Raw genomic sequence first — 18,840 nt, 5'->3', positions numbered from 1 at the left:
GTGGTGCCCTTTTTTTATTAGAATCATCACAGCACCCCTTTTTATTTTTTATTTTTAAAACACCCCACTCTGCAGGCCCTTATAAATAACTTTAGATTAGATTATACTATTCAATATTATGATCCCCGTTCCACTTACCTATTTTGTAGTTGTTATAATACATAATTTATTTATAAATATTTATATTATAACAATTATAATTTCATAAATTCTACTTATTCATCTAATATTCATGTTATAGTAATATTTAATATATTCAAAAATACTCCTATTATGATAATTATAATTTCATAGTTGTTATAATATAAATTCATTTTATTATCTATCATTGACATTGTAACAATTATAAAATCATAGTAATCATGAAATTATAGCTATTATAACATGTCTAATCGATTTAGGATTAATATGTATGATATGATATAATAATGTCAAGCATTGCATTTGAGAATAATGGTATCATTTCACATGAACCGATGGGCGGGGCGCGTCCAAAAAAAAAAACAAGGGCTTGATTTGTGCACAATTATTTATCAAAATAAAAAAAATCAACACCATTTCATTCTTTTTTATTTGGCATATAATAGTTCATACAGGCCATTGTTTGACATTGTTTACAACAGTTTGCTCAAACAAAATGTGAGAAACTTTTAATTTTGAAACCAATCCCCAATAAAAAAAAATCACATCCCGCAAATCTCTGTACCAAAAAAGGAAATCACAAAAAAAAATATCACAATTTACACTCAAAAAATCATATTTGTAAAATTCCTTTTCTTCTTTCGTTAAAAAAAATATATATAAAAAAAGAGGGCAAATTTGTCAATCCTGGAATGGTTGCACCAAGAATTGAAACCCCGACTTCTCGCGTAGAAGCGGCGGCGGCTCCACCTCGGAGAAGCTGATGTCGATTACCGATCGAGATATTTCATCCAAAGAGAAGGAAATGCTGCCAAATTGAGGTTAGGATCGATCAATCGATATCTTATTCATAATACTACCAAAAAGTACACCTTTTCTTTGTGTTCGTGCTTGTGTGTGTGGATTTGAAGTCATTCGTCTTTCTCTTACCTGGAATCGTCGTCCAACAAGAAAGAGCTATGCGTCATGTAGGAGTCGTCAGTCATCATAGTTCTCATCTTTGCAATCACCTGAAATGCACTAGATTTACTCGTCGTGTTTCGAATTACTAGAGTTTGTGGAATAGATTATAGTTTGGCTTTAGGTGATTTGGAAGGCCATTGCGAGAAGGATATAAGATAATGTGATGAATAAAACCTCACCTCTTGAGATAATCCATGCGTTCCATGAGTAGCATACTTGTCATCCCAAAACATGGTACCGATCCTATAGATTTGAGGAACACTCAGGGCCTGAAATCAATTCAAAGATTGTTATATATACTCCCTAAAGCTAGATATTTATATAGAGTTCAGCTTCCAACTTACCGGGCAGAGTTCCTTTGTTATCTCCTCCAAGGATTTTTGGGACTTCTGATGCAAAACCTGCACATAAGGTATGCTTTAGTAATCTTTATGCGATTAATATCTTTAGTTTTTGGGACATCATATTGCACGTACCAGAAACCCAACTGCTTGTCTTATGTGTTGGAGTTCATCCCACGAGGTTCCAGCAAACTGCAAATAGTCAGTTGGCGTTATTATCTGTTTATTTTGTGCATTTCGGGCTTCATTATGCAAACATTTCATGATACTATCAACTGACCTCTTCCGTTGTTTTGGAGCTCCATTGCTCCAATTCCTGCAGTCCAGCCTTCAAAAATTCTGCATTGCTAAATGAACAACATTCTCGGCGAAGTAGCAAGCTGTACAAAGTTGCATTAATATTATATGAGATGCAAATCTCAATCATTTTTGTCAAATTCCAGTGCCAAAGCCATTCCATTCTTGTCTTTCAAAGAACATATATTACAATGATGTGGAATGCATAAGGTACCTGTTAAATAATTGCACATTGATAAATGCAAACACTTGGCTGAAAGTCTTGCTTATTATCATCATGGGCACCTGCAATGAAAGGATTAATTTTATAACAGAAAATTTTCAAATCTCATAAATAATTCTTTCTCAACTTTAATTTTCACATTATCCGGTCTTTGAGGTCTTTGGGTTCTTTTCTTTGAAACAAGAAACTCTTTTAATTCTTGTAAAGAAGAACAAAGAAATCATACATAGTTTTCTCTGAGCATAGATAGTGTACGATCCAAAGATTTGACAATGTTTTGCCAGTGAACACTAGATGCTTGCTTGGCTACTAAATTGGAATGAATGCTCTTAGCGGATGGCCGTATTGATCTAGGCCTGAAAGATCTTGGTGCCTGTAGACAAATTTCCACTTTAACTAGTATTTAGTACTCGATCTTAGTCGCTTCAATTATACACATAACCTTGGCACGGACCTGTATGCACATAGTTAAGAATGGTCCAATCTCTTTTTTTAGGCTGTCTCTGATAATCCCATAGATCTTCTCAACATATGCTGTTAGTTGTTGCTTGAAAAGTAACGCTGGATACTTTGCTTCTATCTTTGTTTGGTCATCGGTCTTGCTTACCATACCACTGCATCCATTGGAAATCCCCACTCCAGTTGAAGATAAGCGTGTGTTCTGAAAAATAGGTAGTCCAAGATTATGTACATGGATACAGAAGAGAAATTGCAAAAAAGAAGTATTTTGGCCATAATCAATCTCCCTTAGCTACTCTCGAGTCTTAGAAAATTAATAGGATTATTCCATCTCTATCAAGAGAAATTACTAAGAAGCAAAAAATCATTTTCTTTTATTGCTGGATAATAACGACAGTCAAAAGTGAAACTATAGAGTTTGCAGTTTGTCTAATTTACTCTTATAAAACACTTATATGATGGATCAAGTTTCATACTCTTGCCATTCTACTAAATAAGGGGACTGTAGTTGTTCGACTTCTGTGCAAGCCTGTAGTTGATGTACTGCTTGCTTTGAGGTTTTTTTGCAAGAGCAGTAGAAGTGTAGAGGTCGTTGAAATCCAATAAGCAAGTTCACCGACATTCTCCTGGTTCTGTGCAAAGGAACAAAAGAAGTCACTGGCATTAAGAAATATTTTTTTAAGGTAAAAGAATTTTGTTGGTCCTATATCCTATAGTTAGTCTGACTACCTCAGTAAAAGATCTGATTGTTTGTATTATCCGGTCAAATATGTTTGTCTTCTCTGCTTGAAATGAGTGCCATTGAAGCAGTGATTTATACACAATACATGCAGTGGAAGGTCTTTTGTTCTCAAATCTCCTATATTCTGAGAGACATTTGATAAGTGCATCATGATTTTCCTGCATGCATAAAGTACTTGAGCATGTACATTTGATTAACAGATAATCAGAAATATCAAAGAAACTATTCAATGCAGAAACACCAGAATAATCATTGATGATCTACGTTGTTGTTCTTGCTGCTGGCAGTTTTACTGCCATCACTAGAATAATTATTTTCTTACATACCTGTTGCCGATCAGTTAGTGATTTCTGTTTACTTAGAGCTGGTGCATGAGGTGCTGTGGCTGGCTCCTGCAATTTGAAATTTTGTTCATTAAAAAGAAGTTCTAAGTGAGTTCCTATTTGGTACTTGTGTGTTCATTAGCATCACGAGACCATTACTTATTTTCAGTTTTGAATCATTTAGGAAGTTGCTAATTTGTATACCTTGATTACTGGTGGTGGTTCAGTAGTTTTGGAATCAGCATTTGGGTGATAAACTGGAGCAGGCCGATTGCAGAGCAACTGGTTCTCTGACTCCAATGTGCTGATCTTGCTTTCAAGACTAGAAAGCAATTGCGAAGACTATATCAGTTCTATTGGACATTCTTTCAGACAAAAAAGAAATTCTTTATTTAAGGCATGCTATTTGATACCTTTTGATTTGATCAGATAAATCTTCATTTGAGGAAGCAACTAATGCTTGCTGCCTCAGAACTTTATTCTCAGACTCTAGACCAGACAAATTTGTTTCAAGACTGCATGGTTAAGTGGATAGTTATTTGCATTCCTTGAAGTTCGAAATGTTTTTGATGCTTTTATGTTTTACATAACAAAAGGAGGGAAATTAGACTACTTTTGTATATGGTACCTCTCTATCATCTCTTGCATTTGGCTGATTTTTGAGTTGTATTCTTCTGTGTCTCTTAGTAATTCTTCAACTCGATTTTGAACCTCATTATATCTTCCTTCAAATTCCTCGGCCTTGGACCTGAATATACTTAGCTCAGCCTGTAAAGAATCAGACCCTTCGTCAACGTTAAATCATGTTGTTTCATATGTTTATATGCACATATCACATTCTTCAACTTGGATGACCAAAGATTTGTTTGTTCTAGTTCTTCAAATTCAAATTCATCCTTATAGATATTCCTATGCATGCATATTATAGATTTTTGACAGAGTAATGGAACCTCTAGCTCATTATTGCGGTTGGCTAACGAATCTAGTTTGGCATTGTCGACCACTGGGACCTCTTTAATGACTGGTGGTGCTTGTTCAATAGCAATCCTAGCTGCTTCTTTTTCTCTGATAATTGCTTCTTGGGCTTCGTCAAGTTTCACATGCATTTCTTGTATTGCACTTTGTAGCTTTGTAATTTCTTTCCCTTTAGCCTCTTCGATGTCAATCTACATAAACACTCCATTATAGTTAGACTGTAATGAATATATGCATCCACTCTATTTTTAAATGATAGCATACCCTCATATGCTTTTCAACATCTAATCTCCAAGTTAGCTCTTCAACCTTCTTTTCGAGCTTGTCCTTTGCTTCCTTAAGTGCTCCTGTTTCCCTTGCAGCCTATATACCCAATTTGTCAGTAGTGAAATTCAGCAGCATGGACATTACAATTTCTAGCCATAATCCAAAAAATAAAAAACATATGAAGGCAAGGTACCTATTTGATAGCTAAGAACAACTTACCATTCTTAACTTCCGAAGTTCCTTTCTTCCAATACGCCCTCTCCACAGGCATTGAAGTATCAAAGTTGCTTTCTTTTGATGTTTATAAGCTGAACGAGCTTGATATAGACGCCATTGAGTCTGTAGGTCATAATAAAAAGGTATGAATTCTAAATGGTTTTATGGTCTTTATCACAAGGTATTCAATATCTAATTCCTTTGTAAATCCACATACTTGTATTATTATAGCAGCCTTGGTTCTCCTTTTATGTCTGTATTCATTACGTGCTGCCATTGCTTTTAGTCCTGTTTGAATGACAATTGCAGATGACCGCAGTTGTGAATAAGATTTTCTAGCCACATGAGAACGTGCATATTTCTGGATGCGTATCGATGCATCCTCTCTTCTCATGCTTTCATATAGCTTTCTTGCAAGACGTGCTGCACCAGTAATAAACATGTCAGCAATATGTAGAAATGTTTGCTATCCTACAAAAGAAATGATAGAACAGGAACCTCTCCAAAGCTTTTGCAGTTGAATTGAGGCTTTGCGCAAAGTTAGGAATTCCTTCCGAGCAAGATGTGTATGTATTTGCCTCTGGATGGTCCTTGCAGCATTAGACAAAACTTCCATGCGGCGAGTATCTAGTTCAGCCATCTGACCAGCTCTGAGGAATACTTTCGTTTTTCCTATCTGAAAGCAAAACATTGCGCTAATTTTTAGAATGCATAAATAATATATCAAGATAGACTCTGTCTCTGTTTTGGATTTTTTTGACAGTAAACAGGATGCACCTGATAGCCTTTCAAGCCCATTCTTTCCAATATAGCTGCACATGCTGCTTTTTCATCCGAGCTGCAAGATTTGATATGTATTCCATCTTTAAATTTCATAAAATCTTTGGAAAGCAGATTGTAGTTTCTTAGTAGAACTTGTTACCTATCAACAAGATCTACTGCAAGAATTCCAAAACGATCAACAAATTCCTCAAAGGTTCTTTTTGTTGGATAGCCAGCGCAACTTATCCTGATTGCTTCCAACACACCCTAAGTAGGAGAGAAAGTGAGAAATGAGATACACAGTATTTCAGATCTTGCTGGATAGAGGATGATAAGATAATTCCAGTTCGATGCACGCTCACTGACCCCACATCTCAATTGGTTCAAGACATTGAAATTTTCAAAGATTCCTGGTTTTAAGACTGTATTGGGCTTTATACATCTGATGTAATGCGGTTCTGTGGTGCTCAAAGTTTCCATAAGTGATTGGAGTTGTTGCTGCAAATTTCCCCTAAAGAATCATTAGGAATTTAAAGAAGATTTTAACTCATGGATGTAAAATCTTTTGCTCCTTACCTTAAAGCGAGTACCTATTGATGAGAACTTTGACTGTTTTGAAGCTTCCTCAGGTAATGGTGGAATTAGATTTGCCACGAAAGGACACTTTGAAGCATTTAATAGAGCTTGATGTTCTGCAACAACGTAGTCTTTGTTCTTATCGAGGAATAGATCAGCTTGGTAAGTAACCTGTTGATTAAACTTAGTGACTTAGTTCCATATAGAAGATAAATCACATTTGGTACATCTATCACTTGTCTTATCTTGTTTTCCTTACATCTCCAGCATAATGGTTGATGTTAAAGGCAGTTCGAGCAAGTTTTGGCTTGCTAAAACGCTTGTGATTCTTGTATGTTTGGTACATCTTCTGAGCAAAAGTTTCATGTGTAGACTTTGGAAACATGCTGCAATATCAAAATTAGTTGGATTAATGTCCATCATAATAGTAGCTACAATTGTTTGTCGGCTACTGTTCCAACCAAAAAGGAAGGGAAAAGGCTTACCATGCTTCATCAAGCAGTGCAATTATTCCCCCAGGTTTCTGCATCGAAACAATAAGAATTAGTGCCCAGCTTATTTTTTTTCATCAATGATAATCACGATGGATGTAATGCTCATTTTTACCTTTTCTATAAGATCCAGTACGTCTTGATTATCTACGAACTCCACATAACTCCAGTCGATTTCTTCTTTGGTGTACTCTTCTTGCTCCATCTTGAATACATGCTGTTTTCCCCAAAAAATTAGCATTAATAAAGATGCTGTTTCATTTAGTGCAAGTATGATAAAGATGATTATTTATATACATACTTGATTGAAATGTTGTTGCAATTTCTCATTAGTTAAGTTGATACACAATTGCTCAAAACTGCCAGCATTGAACTTTTTGTCAGTAAAATCCTAGAAATGTGCTTGCATTTTCCAAAATGTATACCTGTTTATCTTGAAGCTCTCAAATCCATATATATCGAGTACGCCAATAATTTCTTTTGCATCTGGATCCTGTCCAATTGAGGTGTTGATTGTGTCTACTATCCTGCCATGATATTTTGAAAATGCTTTCACAAAATATGCATCAACATTAACTATCTGAAACTACCAAGGATTGAAGGATTTTGTTTAAGATTGGATAAACATGTCTGCTGAAGATTGACAAGATTGTTCATCAAATATACCAAGTTAGATAACTGAGATCAATCATGCTCAAATAATCTTACCAGTCAAACAATCTTGAGTATACTGTTTTAGCTAAAGCGTCACGACTTAGTGCAGCAGACTCTGGATCAAGAAGCTTTGTGATTTTGCCATCTGGTGTAACAATCACACGCTGGCAAAGGGAATCTTGGAGTGCTTTTTCATCAGCCCTGTGAGCACGGGAGTTTTTAGCATGTAGAAATTTAAACAATGAGAGCATAACTTAGGTGATTATCGTGCACAAGATTCTTGTTTCGCACATTAGTAATTCTGCAGCTGTTTTAAGATGGTAGAGTGATTTCTCATCTCTCAACTTTGAGGAATCAATTTCAGTCCCTTTGGCAAAATTTATGTTCCCCAAGTGAAGAATTGCAGCTACTACTCGAAATATTGCATCCTGCACATGAAATACCATTCCCTGTTGATTCAGATGCCATATATATACTTTTTTCTAAGTCCAAATACGCATGCGAGATGTTAAAACCTGATCTTCCTGATTGATTCCGACAATATCCATGGCTTTTCTAGTTTCTAAGTATTCCCTGGCATCGTCCATGTTTGCTACTTCGAAACAATTTGTTTGGTTTAGATAATGGAATGTTCTTGGATCTGCAACCTTAAACTTCTTAGCTTCCTGAAACAAGAATGAGTAACAATATTCTTATCAAATGATAAACCTTTTGTGTAAGAATTTCTCTGTTAAAAGATTGGAGTTGGCGAAGTACCTCTGGGGGTGCAGAACAGAGCATATAGAAACAATGGTAGTTTCTTTCTGGATCAGATACTTGGCATACCCGTGAGCGTTCAAGAAGGTATGTGCGAACTGCAGCTCCTGAGATCTTCCCGTATTTGTCAAATTGGATTTCCACAAACTTTCCAAAACGACTGGATATGTAAGATATTTCTTGATATTAGATTTAGAGCTATGCTAACACAACTACTTGTTTGTAAATAGGGAATATTTAAAGCATCTGTTTACTGATCACCTTGAGTTGTTATTTTTCACAGTTTTTGAATTGCCAAATGCTTCGAGCACCGGATTGGACTGCAAACGGTAGTGCATTATCCTCTTCAAGTAGGGATTAAGCTCATAATAATCTCTATTATAAATGCTAGAGGTAAGCATTTTGTACCTCCAAGACCTGTTGCTCTACTGTTCTTCCCTCGGTGCCTGATCTGCCTCCCATGAAAGCTAGATATCTCATGAGCATCTTCGTCGTCTCAGTTTTACCAGCTCCACTCTCGCCACTAACCAAGATTGACTGGCTTCCATGGTCATTTATAATTGCCCTGTTACGCTTACAATCCCAAATTTAGCAGCCATTTTGTTTTTATTGCGACATTTCCATCGAATCATCGAACTAACATCTGAATTTTATGCAGCCTACCTGTAGCAATCATCCGCCACTGCGAAAAGATGAGGATTCAGCTCGCCAAAAGCAGCCCCCTTGTACTGTTCCATCATATGCACATCATACAAATGCGGAAGCCTTTGAAATGGATTCACAGCGATCAATATATTCCCAGTGTAGGTCTGTCAAATGAAGTTATCCTCTGTTTAAGCTTCTGAGAATGTTGTTTTCAGATGGATTTTGTAGGATGGAACGTACATAAATCTCATTTAGTGCATATCGGGAAGAAAGGTTCTGTAGAACTCCTGGCTCATGGAGATATGCCAATTTGGTCATGTCATCCACCCCAGCTGCAGGAGCTTCTGTGTCTTTGGGGTATATACTCGACAGATTCGCCACAACCTGCATGGTATCGACTAAGTAGTCTACTTTTGAGCTAGTAACGGAGGAACAGTAAAAGTTTCTTGTTATGGTTAATTATGAGATTCGAGAAACATCAAATTTTGAAGAGCTTTGTGAGATCTTGAAAGATACTAAGCTCCATACTAGTTTTTTGTTGGATTCTTCTTCAGTAACAGAACTCAGTTCCAACAATTTGGGCGTGAATTCTGCTTTCGAGTTCATCTATAATTCAAAATTGTTTGGATTTCATGGCACAAATTAATCAATCCGTTGGTGTTTTTATTCAGAAAAAAAAAATAAACAGGAAAGTAAGCTGCTGGCAGTGAGTATGACATACGGTCTTGCCGATGGTGGTGAGTATAGTGGCGGCGCCGCCTTTGATGGCCGTGACTTGGCCGTCGATCCACGCCGCCTCGGGATCCTCCACCCACACGTGCGACCCCACGATGATGTTCACCGGCGTCCCCTGCGCCCCCGGAATCAAAGATTAATTCGGCAAGTGAATCCAGGAAGACGCGTGATAAATAATGATCAGACAGAACTCACCATGATGCTCTGTTTCTGCCTTGAGTCGCCGCCGACGATCGGTCATTCAATCGAGGAAGAAACCCGAGAGAAGGCGAAGCAAAGGAAAGGCAAGGAAGAAAAGAAGAGATTGGAGAGGAAAAAGATTAAAGAAATGTAAAGGCGACGGGAGAGGGAATGAAGAAGGTGGTGGGGCAGTGATGTGGTTGGAGGAGCTCCGAAAGAGAAGGGAAAGAAAGAAAGAAAAAAAAAAAAAAAAAAAGTCGGCCCGAGACGGTGGAAAAGCCAGCCTGTCACTGTCAGCAGATCCAAGTCAGCAGATGACGTGGCAGAGCACTGGGGCCTTGATCCAAGTCAGCCTGTCACTGTCGGCTGGGTGATGTGTCGGATATCCAGTCCTCTATTCATACGAAATGGATTTCACCCCCTCCCCCTAAAAAATATGCAGCCTTTACAAATTTCAACCGCAAAAGACGTTTTGATATTTTTAAAGTTTACAGAGTATTTTTGAAAAAGTTCAAAAATGAGTTTGCGTGGTCGAATAATACGGCGGAGCTGGGCCCCATATTGGATCAAGTAGTGGTCGGTGGTTGGCCCCACCCCCGGCTTTAACCATCGACATCCTTTTTCTTCCCGGCGGTGGCTGGCGGTGGGTCCCGGCGAGGCTTTCGGCAGCCACTTCATCGACGACGCCCACGTGCTCCACTAGCCTCCGGCGGTCGGTGCCCCGCCGACCCCACGACCATCACGCATCGAATGAATGCTTAATTCATTTTGAGAAAAAAAGTTGGCAATCTCTTTAGAAAATAATTACGGATTTTTTTTATATTTATTTCATTTATTACCAAGAGAGTGGATTATTTTTCTGTTTTTAACTGTGAGATAAGAAAATATATTTTTCTGCGACGTCCACTTTCTCTAACAAACCGACTACACGATGAATGCTTTCTAAATTCCAGACGCACGGTCGCCGGCGCCTCTCGCTGACTATTTCTCCCCTCTCCGCTTGCTCGCCGGTCGCCTGTGGCGGTGCTCCTCATCATCCCTCCCCCTCGACGATGACGACGACGCCGCAGGCCTCCGCTTGAGGTGGTAGTCATCCTCGCTCGACACGCCGTCGCATCCTCTGCTCCCCCTCCTCGCCCTCCCCCCGCCCTCCACCTTGTGGCTCGCCGGCTGCTCTTTCATCCCGTTCCTCTTCTCGCCGCCATTGGAGAGGCGGATGCGGGAGAAAACGCTGGATTTCTGCTTCCTCTCCGCCTCGGCGGCCGAAGGCTCCTCGTCGTGGTCGGAGAATTTCCTTTTCCGAGGGGTGGGTTCGCGCTCCCGAACCGGGCCGTACCGGTCCGCATAGGATGACTTCTCGAACCGGTCTCGTTCAGGGACGCCCATCGGTTTCTGCAATCAAAATCACACACGAGTCAGCACAAAAAGAGCATAGGAAATTACAATTCTAACAGATGGGCCTCGACCGAATGGGCTTAAACTGCGGCCCTTTAAGGCCCAATAGCAACCTTGATATGTGGCCCAATGACCACAGAAATAGATCGTGATGTTTAACCACATTCACTGATCAATCACTTTGCTCGTGATTCTTTTTATTTTCTTGCTTATAGGAATAGGAATCCAAACAACAAACTCAAACCCACTTATTAAATATAATCCAGTTTTCGAACCCAATTTAAATGGTCGAACAAATACATAATACGAATCTCGGTACACCGTCCAGCTCCTGAAACTAACACGGTCTTTATTTGGGTTTAAGGCAGCTATGGCGATAGAACTAACACAACATAACTGAGCATAAATATGTATTGACAAAAAGAAACATACGGGCTTTGGTTTGATCGACGAAACATGATTTACACTGCTGCTCAGCTCCTTATTTCTCGGATGTTCCATGTCCCTGCGTCTGGCGGAAGGAGAGGGCCTTACACAATCAGAAACGAGTGAATCAAACTCTATGAACAAAAAGAATGATGTGGATAAAAAAGCAATCTAGTGATAGCAGATCTTATGAAGTGGCAGTTACCTTCCGCTAATTTGGTCCATTTCCCGCTTGTGCCTCGTATCAGCTTTCCTAGTGTCAGTCTCTTCTCTACGCATGCCTGGAGGAGGGCGCTGACCCATGCCAACCATGCTAGTCATGCCTAACTCAGATATGTTCCTATAAAGTGGTGCCTTTTCTCAAAACATGCAGCACTATGTTGCTAATAAACACTAGAGACAACCCAATATTTGATTCTATCAACTAGCTCCATTATAGAACCACAGGAAAACACTCATATAAAAAGTAAATTGAAATTTAAAACAAAAAACATCCATCATCGCTTGTTGCACCAAAGCAGATGAATGTTAGTAACCATTACATCTAGTTTCTGATTATCAATGGCACACCTTGGAACGGGTGGCATCATGAATGGCTGTGCTGCAAATGGATCTTGTGGAAACATTCCACCTGTGAATGGGACTTCGAAGGGACCAGGTGCATAACCCATGAACGGCATTGGACCACCATAAGGTGCCATGTACGAGGGATCAACTCCTAACGGCATCCCACCTGCCCAGTAAGGATTGTAACCTGAAGCTGCCAAAGACATGCCAAAATTTCCAGTCCCGAAGTCTTGGCATTGCATATCTGCAGCTGCAATCCAGGGGAAAAAAGGCAACCATACGTATCAAAAAATAAGTAGGGCGTTGCTAGTTAAACAAATACGAAAAAGTTATCTATTTTTCAAAACTGCACTATATTCAAGTCATTCCCTCATAAAGTAATTGCAATTAGTAAGTGAATGGAACATAAAACATCTGACAAAATTGATGGGAACGAACCAGTGATAGGAATTCCAGGTTTCTTCTTTTTCTTTTTCTTTCCTGCAGAAAGGATAAGTTTAAAAAACTGAAAGGAGGAAAAAGAGTAGAATGTACACATCTTCTGACCTTGTTCTCCGGCAATCTGCTTTTCTTGGACAATATCACGCACCACTGAAGCACATTCAGGTGATCTTGGCCCCTTGCTAAGAGATTCGGGTGCTGCTTCAGATACATTCACATTCACATTCACAGCAGCTTGTTTATCTGCAGGATTCAACTCGCTGTTCCCTGTTTTTATTTCACTAGCAACTTCCCCATTGATCATGTTGTCAGATTGGTTTGTAGCAGAATGCTTGGGCATGTCTTTGGAAGCAGCAGAAAGAGTATAAGATGAAGCTTTTGGATGAACTGGATGAGCTAATTCCGTGCCTGGGAATGCAATTGTTGTTAAGTTACTCTTGACCAAAGAACAAATTAGTGTGTGACCAAACTTGTTAATCCTTAATACCTGGGACCTGACCAATGCTTCCAGCATTCTCTGTGCTAGCGGTTGTTGATTCCATTATCCTACTAATAGCTTCTCTAAATGTTTTATTAGGAAGGAGATCATCTGCTAGTATATCAGTAGCTCCACAGAAGCACATCAATTTTGACATAATATAGTCTCTAATGCCTGATAGTAAAAGCAAATAAACTTACTGATACTGTGATACATGAATATACAGAAAGGTAGCACACAAGAAAATAAACATGAAGGAACCATGTGACTTACATTTATCGCAGAAACTGGTAAAACAACACTTGCTAGTTAACACTGCATCTTTCATAACCTCTTTGCACAGTGGACAATGCAACTGAGGAGGAAGATCACAAACAGGACGAGTAGTCGGTAAGCCCTCAATTTCTTTCTCAAATGCAGCTCTATATGATAAAGAAGATCATGAGTTTTACAATGAATTCAGTCAAACTACAAATAGTGCGCAAGATAATGTGGACTAAAACTAGCTTACTCATTTGGCTTTAAAACAGCAACTGCACCACTTGGCAAAGCATAGGATCCATCAGAAGTTGCCATCAACATTGATTTTGGAATTCCAGTTGGAGGTTTCGCTCTTTTAATATCATAGTTAGGGTCTCCATTCGTAGGACAATGCTGAATAAAATGCCCTACACATAAATGCCACCGATTTAATTTCAATTTGGTTAATTTTCATGTAATATCAAAGTTTTAAAAAAAAAGTGTTGTACCAGGCACTTTGCATCTATGACACACATACCCTGCTGGGGGTGTCCTCCGTTCAAGCATACCACGTCCTTCATTTTTCAAACAAAAAAGATTTCATCACAGAAGTCATTTGATATTTAAATCCATTATTTAGAATACAACATGACAAATTGAAGATCCTCTCTATTGCAAAACAGTGTCTATGCAGGAGAAGAGGAATCTCAATTTGAGTTTAAATGCAATTATGAACATCGCACTAAACTATCTTTTGATACAAGAGGAAATGACAAGCAATAACTACCAAAACCACGGCCACCCATCCCCCTGCCTCTTCCATAACCTCTTCCAGCACCATAGGCATCTTGGGTCTGACTAAACAAAAGTACTCACTCAATTAGAATACAAGTTATGAAAACAAATTGACTGATAATGACAAACAAACCTTACTATTCTATGTCTAAAACTTTAGCTACAAACTTTAGCTACAAGAGAAAAAAGACAAATGAAAGATCCATACAAATATAACTCACTGATTCCAGTCAAGAGCAGGTGTATCAATCAAAGCCTTAATCTTGCTTTCCTCATCAACTTTGTTTCCAGGAGGAACATTAACCACAAAATTACTCGTTTGTGAATGATTTGTTTCAGGAATCGCATAAAGATCATTCCCAAACTCATCCCATTCATATTCTTCAGGCTGCAAAACTCCAATCTATTGTCATCCATGTCATGCTGAATGAGTGCAATTGGTTCACTAAGTTAGGGGTGCCATGTCCATCAAGGAAATATTATGCTTACATATTTGTTAATAGATGAATCCCCAACTAGCAAGCTGGCTGGTGGTGGAAGCTCTTCAATCTTACTCTCCACAACATTCAGCCTGCAGATTAATATATACTTATGATAAATCAATTATACATAAAAGATTATCGTCGAAAACCTTGATATATAGAAAACTTGAAATTTCAAAGTAACTACTGTCATCTCACAATTGTTAACCAGGAAATCTACATAGCTAACTGATATTACTAAGAGAAATAGATTTGAGAATTTAAGGTCCAAAATAGTACTCGACTCTTTCAGTAACAATAGACTTCCGTGGTCGGCCTGGGACCCGACGAATCAAAACTGACGTATTTTTGGGTATCATTGCTCCTTCATCTATGTATTCTGAAACCAAAAAAAAGAGCAACAAAGACTGCATAAGTTCTAAAGGAAAGATCTCAACTTCCGCATAGCATACCTATAAAAAACAATCTAAGAAATTTATCATGCATGTTGAGCATAACTGGGCTGATACCAGTCACCCTCATCGCCTAAACTACATTGTTCCCAAAACCAAGAAAGATGGCCATTTCTAAACTACTGTCTTCTAATTAGGAAATTGGATTTGATATCTACTCCAGGGAAAAAAACCAACCTTCATTACTCTGCGCATTGGAGATCATGAGGTCAAAATCGTTGCCCTTTCCATACAGTTTGGTTTCAAAAATTCTTTCTTTCAAATTGGCAACAGATATAAATTGCCCTTCGATAGGAATTGAGTCAAAAGCTTTCGCACTTTTGAACTTATAATACACAGCCATTATTTTTTTGCTCTCTCTCTCTCTGTTCTTTTCTCTAGTCGAATCTCAATAAGGCTAAAAAAACAAAAAAAAAAAATTGCAGAAAAAAGAATCGCAAACTAATCATAAACTTGTGTACAGTAAGACAGTCGATTTGCTTCCTTTGTAACGACTCTCTACGGACGACGATCTGTATTTGAAATAATATCAACTTAAACTGACAACGGTGCGAAATATGCCCCCAAATATCTCTTTTTTTCTTCAATCGGATGAGCAGGACGGAGTAAACAGAAAAAACAACTATCCGCAGAAAATCTCCTAGACCACTACTTGGAAGATGCAACTTCCACTTGTCGCAGCAAGTCCACAAGCTACGCGAAGGTGTAGCCCCATCGCTTGCCCAGCACCAACAATCCAAAATCTCGGCACAGCAGGAGGCTTCCTGGATCGGATCGAGCCAAAATCCCGAGAAAGAGATCGATCGCGAATCCCCAAATCGATCGGCAACGAAGCTCTAAATTGATCCTTCGAGAGGCGAATCCGATAAAGAACCGAACGCGGCGGGTGGATATGTCGCCTGGAATCGGTTGGCGGTAGACGGGGAGAAGGGGAAGGATAGGATTAGGGTTTCAGATGAGAATTGTGGAAGAATACAAAGCGGAAAAGGCGTTAAAGCAACGGTGACAATTCGGATCGTAAATCTATCAACACGTAAAAACGTATAAAATCCGAATCCAAAAATGGTGATTCATAATCCTTTGACTTTCCGTTCAATCTTTCCACCCTCTCCTCCTCCTCTTTCCTTCGTCTCAATTCTCTCCTCCCAAGTAATCACAGACAAAGGTCTGGTGCGTTGGTTCCACGTCAATGGAATGGGCCCCGCTTAAAAGCCACTTTTTCACAATATATATGGAATATTTGGAGTGTAATGATTTACTTACTTTTCTGTACTTTTTATTTTTCTACTTTATGTCCGAATAAAGCAACTGCTTTACTCGTGTCCGGTGGATGATGAGGGGGCCTAACTCGTGAACTGTCACGATTGTTGATCGCGTAAAACTTCCTATGCGTGCCTTCTGGACGCGCAATCTGTTATTGCTTTCTGGGTTCCAAATGCATGAATCCGTGCGACTTCGCCTGGACTTGCTGAGATTTTAAATCCAGCTTTGTGTCTAGTTTCACGTCCGTGAAAGCTTTCCGACGGAAGCGAAGCGAATTCGAACTCCGAGCTCAGCTGATCCAGATCTCTGATCTGTGATTGTGAGTTCCTCTTTGTGCTTCCTGGACCTCTTCGGCTCACCGTTCTGCTCGTTCCAGTGGGTTTTTTGATCACTTAGGACGCTCCCGCTAAGATCTGTGCTGGATATACGATACCCCTCCGGCGGTCCTGTCCGATTCGTGTCTTTCTACGGATTTCGATATGTGAAGGGCCGTCTGCTTATCAGGATAAATCGGTGAGTTGTGTACTGTGTCTCGTGCTTCTTCGATGTCTTTTCTGTGCTTCCGTCTGGGGTTAGGGATTTGCCTTTTTCTGTGGTCGGTTGATTAGGGTGCGGAAAGACTTCCTTTGGAGTTCCTGGTTTCCGATTTGAGTTGCATTTGGATCTGCCGAAGTCAAATCGACTTGTTTGTCGAATGCGCAAGTGGTTACTTTTGGCGTAGAAGACTCGATCTTTTTCAGGTATGGATCAAATTCAGGGCTTTCGACCTTTTCATTCTGGGACGATTTACCTATATCCTCGCAGTTCTGCAAATCTTCTGATATTCGAATGTTTTACTATGAATCAGAAGGTGCGCAGTTTCGACGATAAAATTCGACCTTTGGGGATGGAAACTGTATTTGTGGTCGGACCGCATCGGAGTAAATATTACAGCAGAGGCAAATCACAGCCTTCGAGAGACTTTGGAGGGTTTAGCTGCCGCACATTTGAGTCTGCTGCTAGAGTTATGCCCTCATCCTGCTCTCGATTGAGCTATTGCTATGACCACGTTGAGCCAAAATCTCCCAGCTATTACACGGACCAACAGCAAAAACAAAGAAGGAAGAGGAAAACCATTTCACTGAACACCCCGCCTTCTCCAAAAGGAGACGCCTTTAGTGAAAAGACATTTTACTCTGAACGGTGGGCAGGTCCTGCCTACTCAAATTCACCTCCTCCCAGTTCTTTACCTATCCCTACATTTTCCCTTCGCCAAAAGCGTAGTGTTTCTCTGGAACTTCAAATTCCGAAATCTGATGTTGTGCTTCACTCTCTCTCGAAATCTGCACCATCTTCTCCAACTAGAGAGTCCCCTTCATCTGCCGGTAACTTCCTATTTAACACTACCATTGCTACGGAGAATTTGAGACGGATTCTCCAGTTGGATATTGCAGACGGTTGAGGGAGTTCCTCTTTAAGCACGTTCGTTAGAGTACTTATGTAGGTAGTTGCTTGAAAATACGTGTGTTTTGTTTAAAAGGTAAAGTCTTAGTAAAAGCAATCAGGTAGAAGAAGTAAGGTCCTACTTTTCATGATAACATCGGATGGTGTAATTTGAGGAAGCTGGTTAGTGACAATAGTTTAGTTGTTGTTCATTGTTCAAAGTCCTTATGTGTTGATTACCAACAATGTTTCTGATGCATAAGTAGAAGCCATCTTAGAATAAACTGCTGCATCATCAGCTGAGCTTAGTCAAGTATGTGACTTTTGTTCAAATGCTGTAGAGCAAGATCTCTTGGCAACTGGTCCTATGAATTTATAAGCATCTCCATCTCTTCCTTTTGCTTTGTCTGTTTGTTTGTGATAGTTCCTCCTTTCTTCATAGCTATCAGTCCTTTAACTAAGTTTGATCTTTAGAAGTCAATTAGATTTAACCTTGCCCTTTCTTCCTGTATATTTTTTGTAGGAAGAAGTGTGAGGTGTAATGGACTTCATAAATCTCTCTTTGTTTGTCTATCTTGGTGCATATAGGTTGTAGTTGTTCCCTGTTCTCTCTAGTTCGTCGCATTTGGGTGTGCCATCTTCAGTTCCTACATCTTAGTAAGCTATGTTTTCCGGTCACTAGATGATTAAGCTGTGGCAGTATGCTTATTCCTCAACCAGGCCAAGGTAAACTAGGCTTTAATTGCATATTGGTTTTAAGTACTGTCTTTGTTTCATATTCCAGGCAATCTTCTAGGTACATTTTCGTTGCAGGGCTGTGCCTGTCGGAGATCGACACGGAAGCCCAGTAATTGGTGATAGTGGATGAAGAAATGTTTCTGTTAATGGTATTTGCTTTTGAAGTCCATAGTTTGTTGTGGATAATGCTTCTGAGCTTGGCTTAATTAACTTTCGAAAGCACTTGGATTTTAAACAAATGCTTGTATATAACTTAGTTAATATTGCCATCTCTTGTATTTGCAGTTCTCGTAGTGTATAATTTGAATATTACTAACAGTGCAACGTTGAATAGCTTGATCAAGTAAGATGTATTGAATGTATGAGATGAATGAATCGTTTCAATCGTTCTGTAA

General features: G+C 39.3%; 3 protein-coding genes across 5 annotated transcripts; 1 reads left to right on the top strand and 2 right to left on the bottom strand.

Annotated features, from left to right (window-relative positions):
• Window positions 1-541: 541 nt before the first annotated feature.
• On the bottom strand, window positions 542-9,932 carry LOC122042023 (myosin-12-like). Its single transcript, XM_042601938.1, has 39 exons — window positions 9,762-9,932; window positions 9,553-9,681; window positions 9,072-9,215; window positions 8,850-8,995; window positions 8,595-8,751; window positions 8,448-8,506; window positions 8,187-8,346; window positions 7,946-8,095; window positions 7,722-7,858; window positions 7,485-7,631; window positions 7,202-7,303; window positions 7,078-7,135; window positions 6,892-6,993; window positions 6,771-6,808; window positions 6,545-6,671; window positions 6,286-6,456; window positions 6,076-6,207; window positions 5,870-5,976; window positions 5,725-5,785; window positions 5,446-5,623; window positions 5,165-5,370; window positions 4,951-5,070; window positions 4,729-4,827; window positions 4,440-4,655; window positions 4,118-4,257; window positions 3,903-4,004; window positions 3,694-3,811; window positions 3,493-3,558; window positions 3,154-3,324; window positions 2,901-3,056; window positions 2,420-2,626; window positions 2,192-2,338; window positions 1,957-2,027; window positions 1,726-1,825; window positions 1,581-1,637; window positions 1,449-1,505; window positions 1,284-1,373; window positions 1,072-1,151; window positions 542-949 (listed from the first exon to the last, which is right to left on the bottom strand). The coding sequence occupies exons 1-39, from the start codon at window positions 9,762-9,764 to the stop codon at window positions 823-825; spliced, it is 4,638 nt and encodes a 1,545-aa protein (XP_042457872.1). The 5' UTR covers window positions 9,765-9,932; the 3' UTR covers window positions 542-822.
• A 674-nt stretch (window positions 9,933-10,606) lies between these two features.
• LOC122042021 (E3 ubiquitin ligase PQT3-like) lies at window positions 10,607-16,028 on the bottom strand. 3 transcript variants are annotated; one of them, XM_042601936.1, is made up of 15 exons: window positions 15,200-16,028; window positions 14,850-14,949; window positions 14,578-14,659; window positions 14,310-14,491; window positions 14,081-14,151; window positions 13,803-13,868; window positions 13,565-13,721; window positions 13,327-13,475; window positions 13,063-13,227; window positions 12,681-12,983; window positions 12,573-12,614; window positions 12,138-12,384; window positions 11,773-11,907; window positions 11,574-11,652; window positions 10,607-11,138 (listed from the first exon to the last, which is right to left on the bottom strand). In XM_042601936.1, the coding sequence occupies exons 1-15, from the start codon at window positions 15,363-15,365 to the stop codon at window positions 10,728-10,730; spliced, it is 2,355 nt and encodes a 784-aa protein (XP_042457870.1). In that variant the 5' UTR covers window positions 15,366-16,028; the 3' UTR covers window positions 10,607-10,727. The 3 variants fall into 3 exon arrangements, with proteins under 3 accessions (XP_042457870.1, XP_042457868.1, XP_042457869.1); XM_042601934.1 differs by having other exon boundaries at window positions 11,574-11,670; window positions 15,200-16,027; XM_042601935.1 differs by having other exon boundaries at window positions 11,574-11,670; window positions 14,310-14,476; window positions 15,200-16,025.
• A 661-nt stretch (window positions 16,029-16,689) lies between these two features.
• On the top strand, window positions 16,690-18,840 carry LOC122042022. Its single transcript, XM_042601937.1, has 5 exons — window positions 16,690-16,798; window positions 16,894-17,025; window positions 17,133-17,649; window positions 18,296-18,433; window positions 18,521-18,840. Exons 3-4 carry the CDS (start codon window positions 17,172-17,174, stop codon window positions 18,391-18,393), a joined length of 576 nt encoding a protein of 191 aa, XP_042457871.1. The 5' UTR covers window positions 16,690-16,798; window positions 16,894-17,025; window positions 17,133-17,171; the 3' UTR covers window positions 18,394-18,433; window positions 18,521-18,840.

This window comes from Zingiber officinale, chromosome 2A (assembly GCF_018446385.1).
Source record: "Zingiber officinale cultivar Zhangliang chromosome 2A, Zo_v1.1, whole genome shotgun sequence".
Taxonomy (NCBI): domain Eukaryota; kingdom Viridiplantae; phylum Streptophyta; class Magnoliopsida; order Zingiberales; family Zingiberaceae; genus Zingiber; species Zingiber officinale.
The sequence above is the reverse complement of the archived record's forward strand: the minus strand, read 5'-3'. Positions and strand labels throughout refer to the sequence as shown.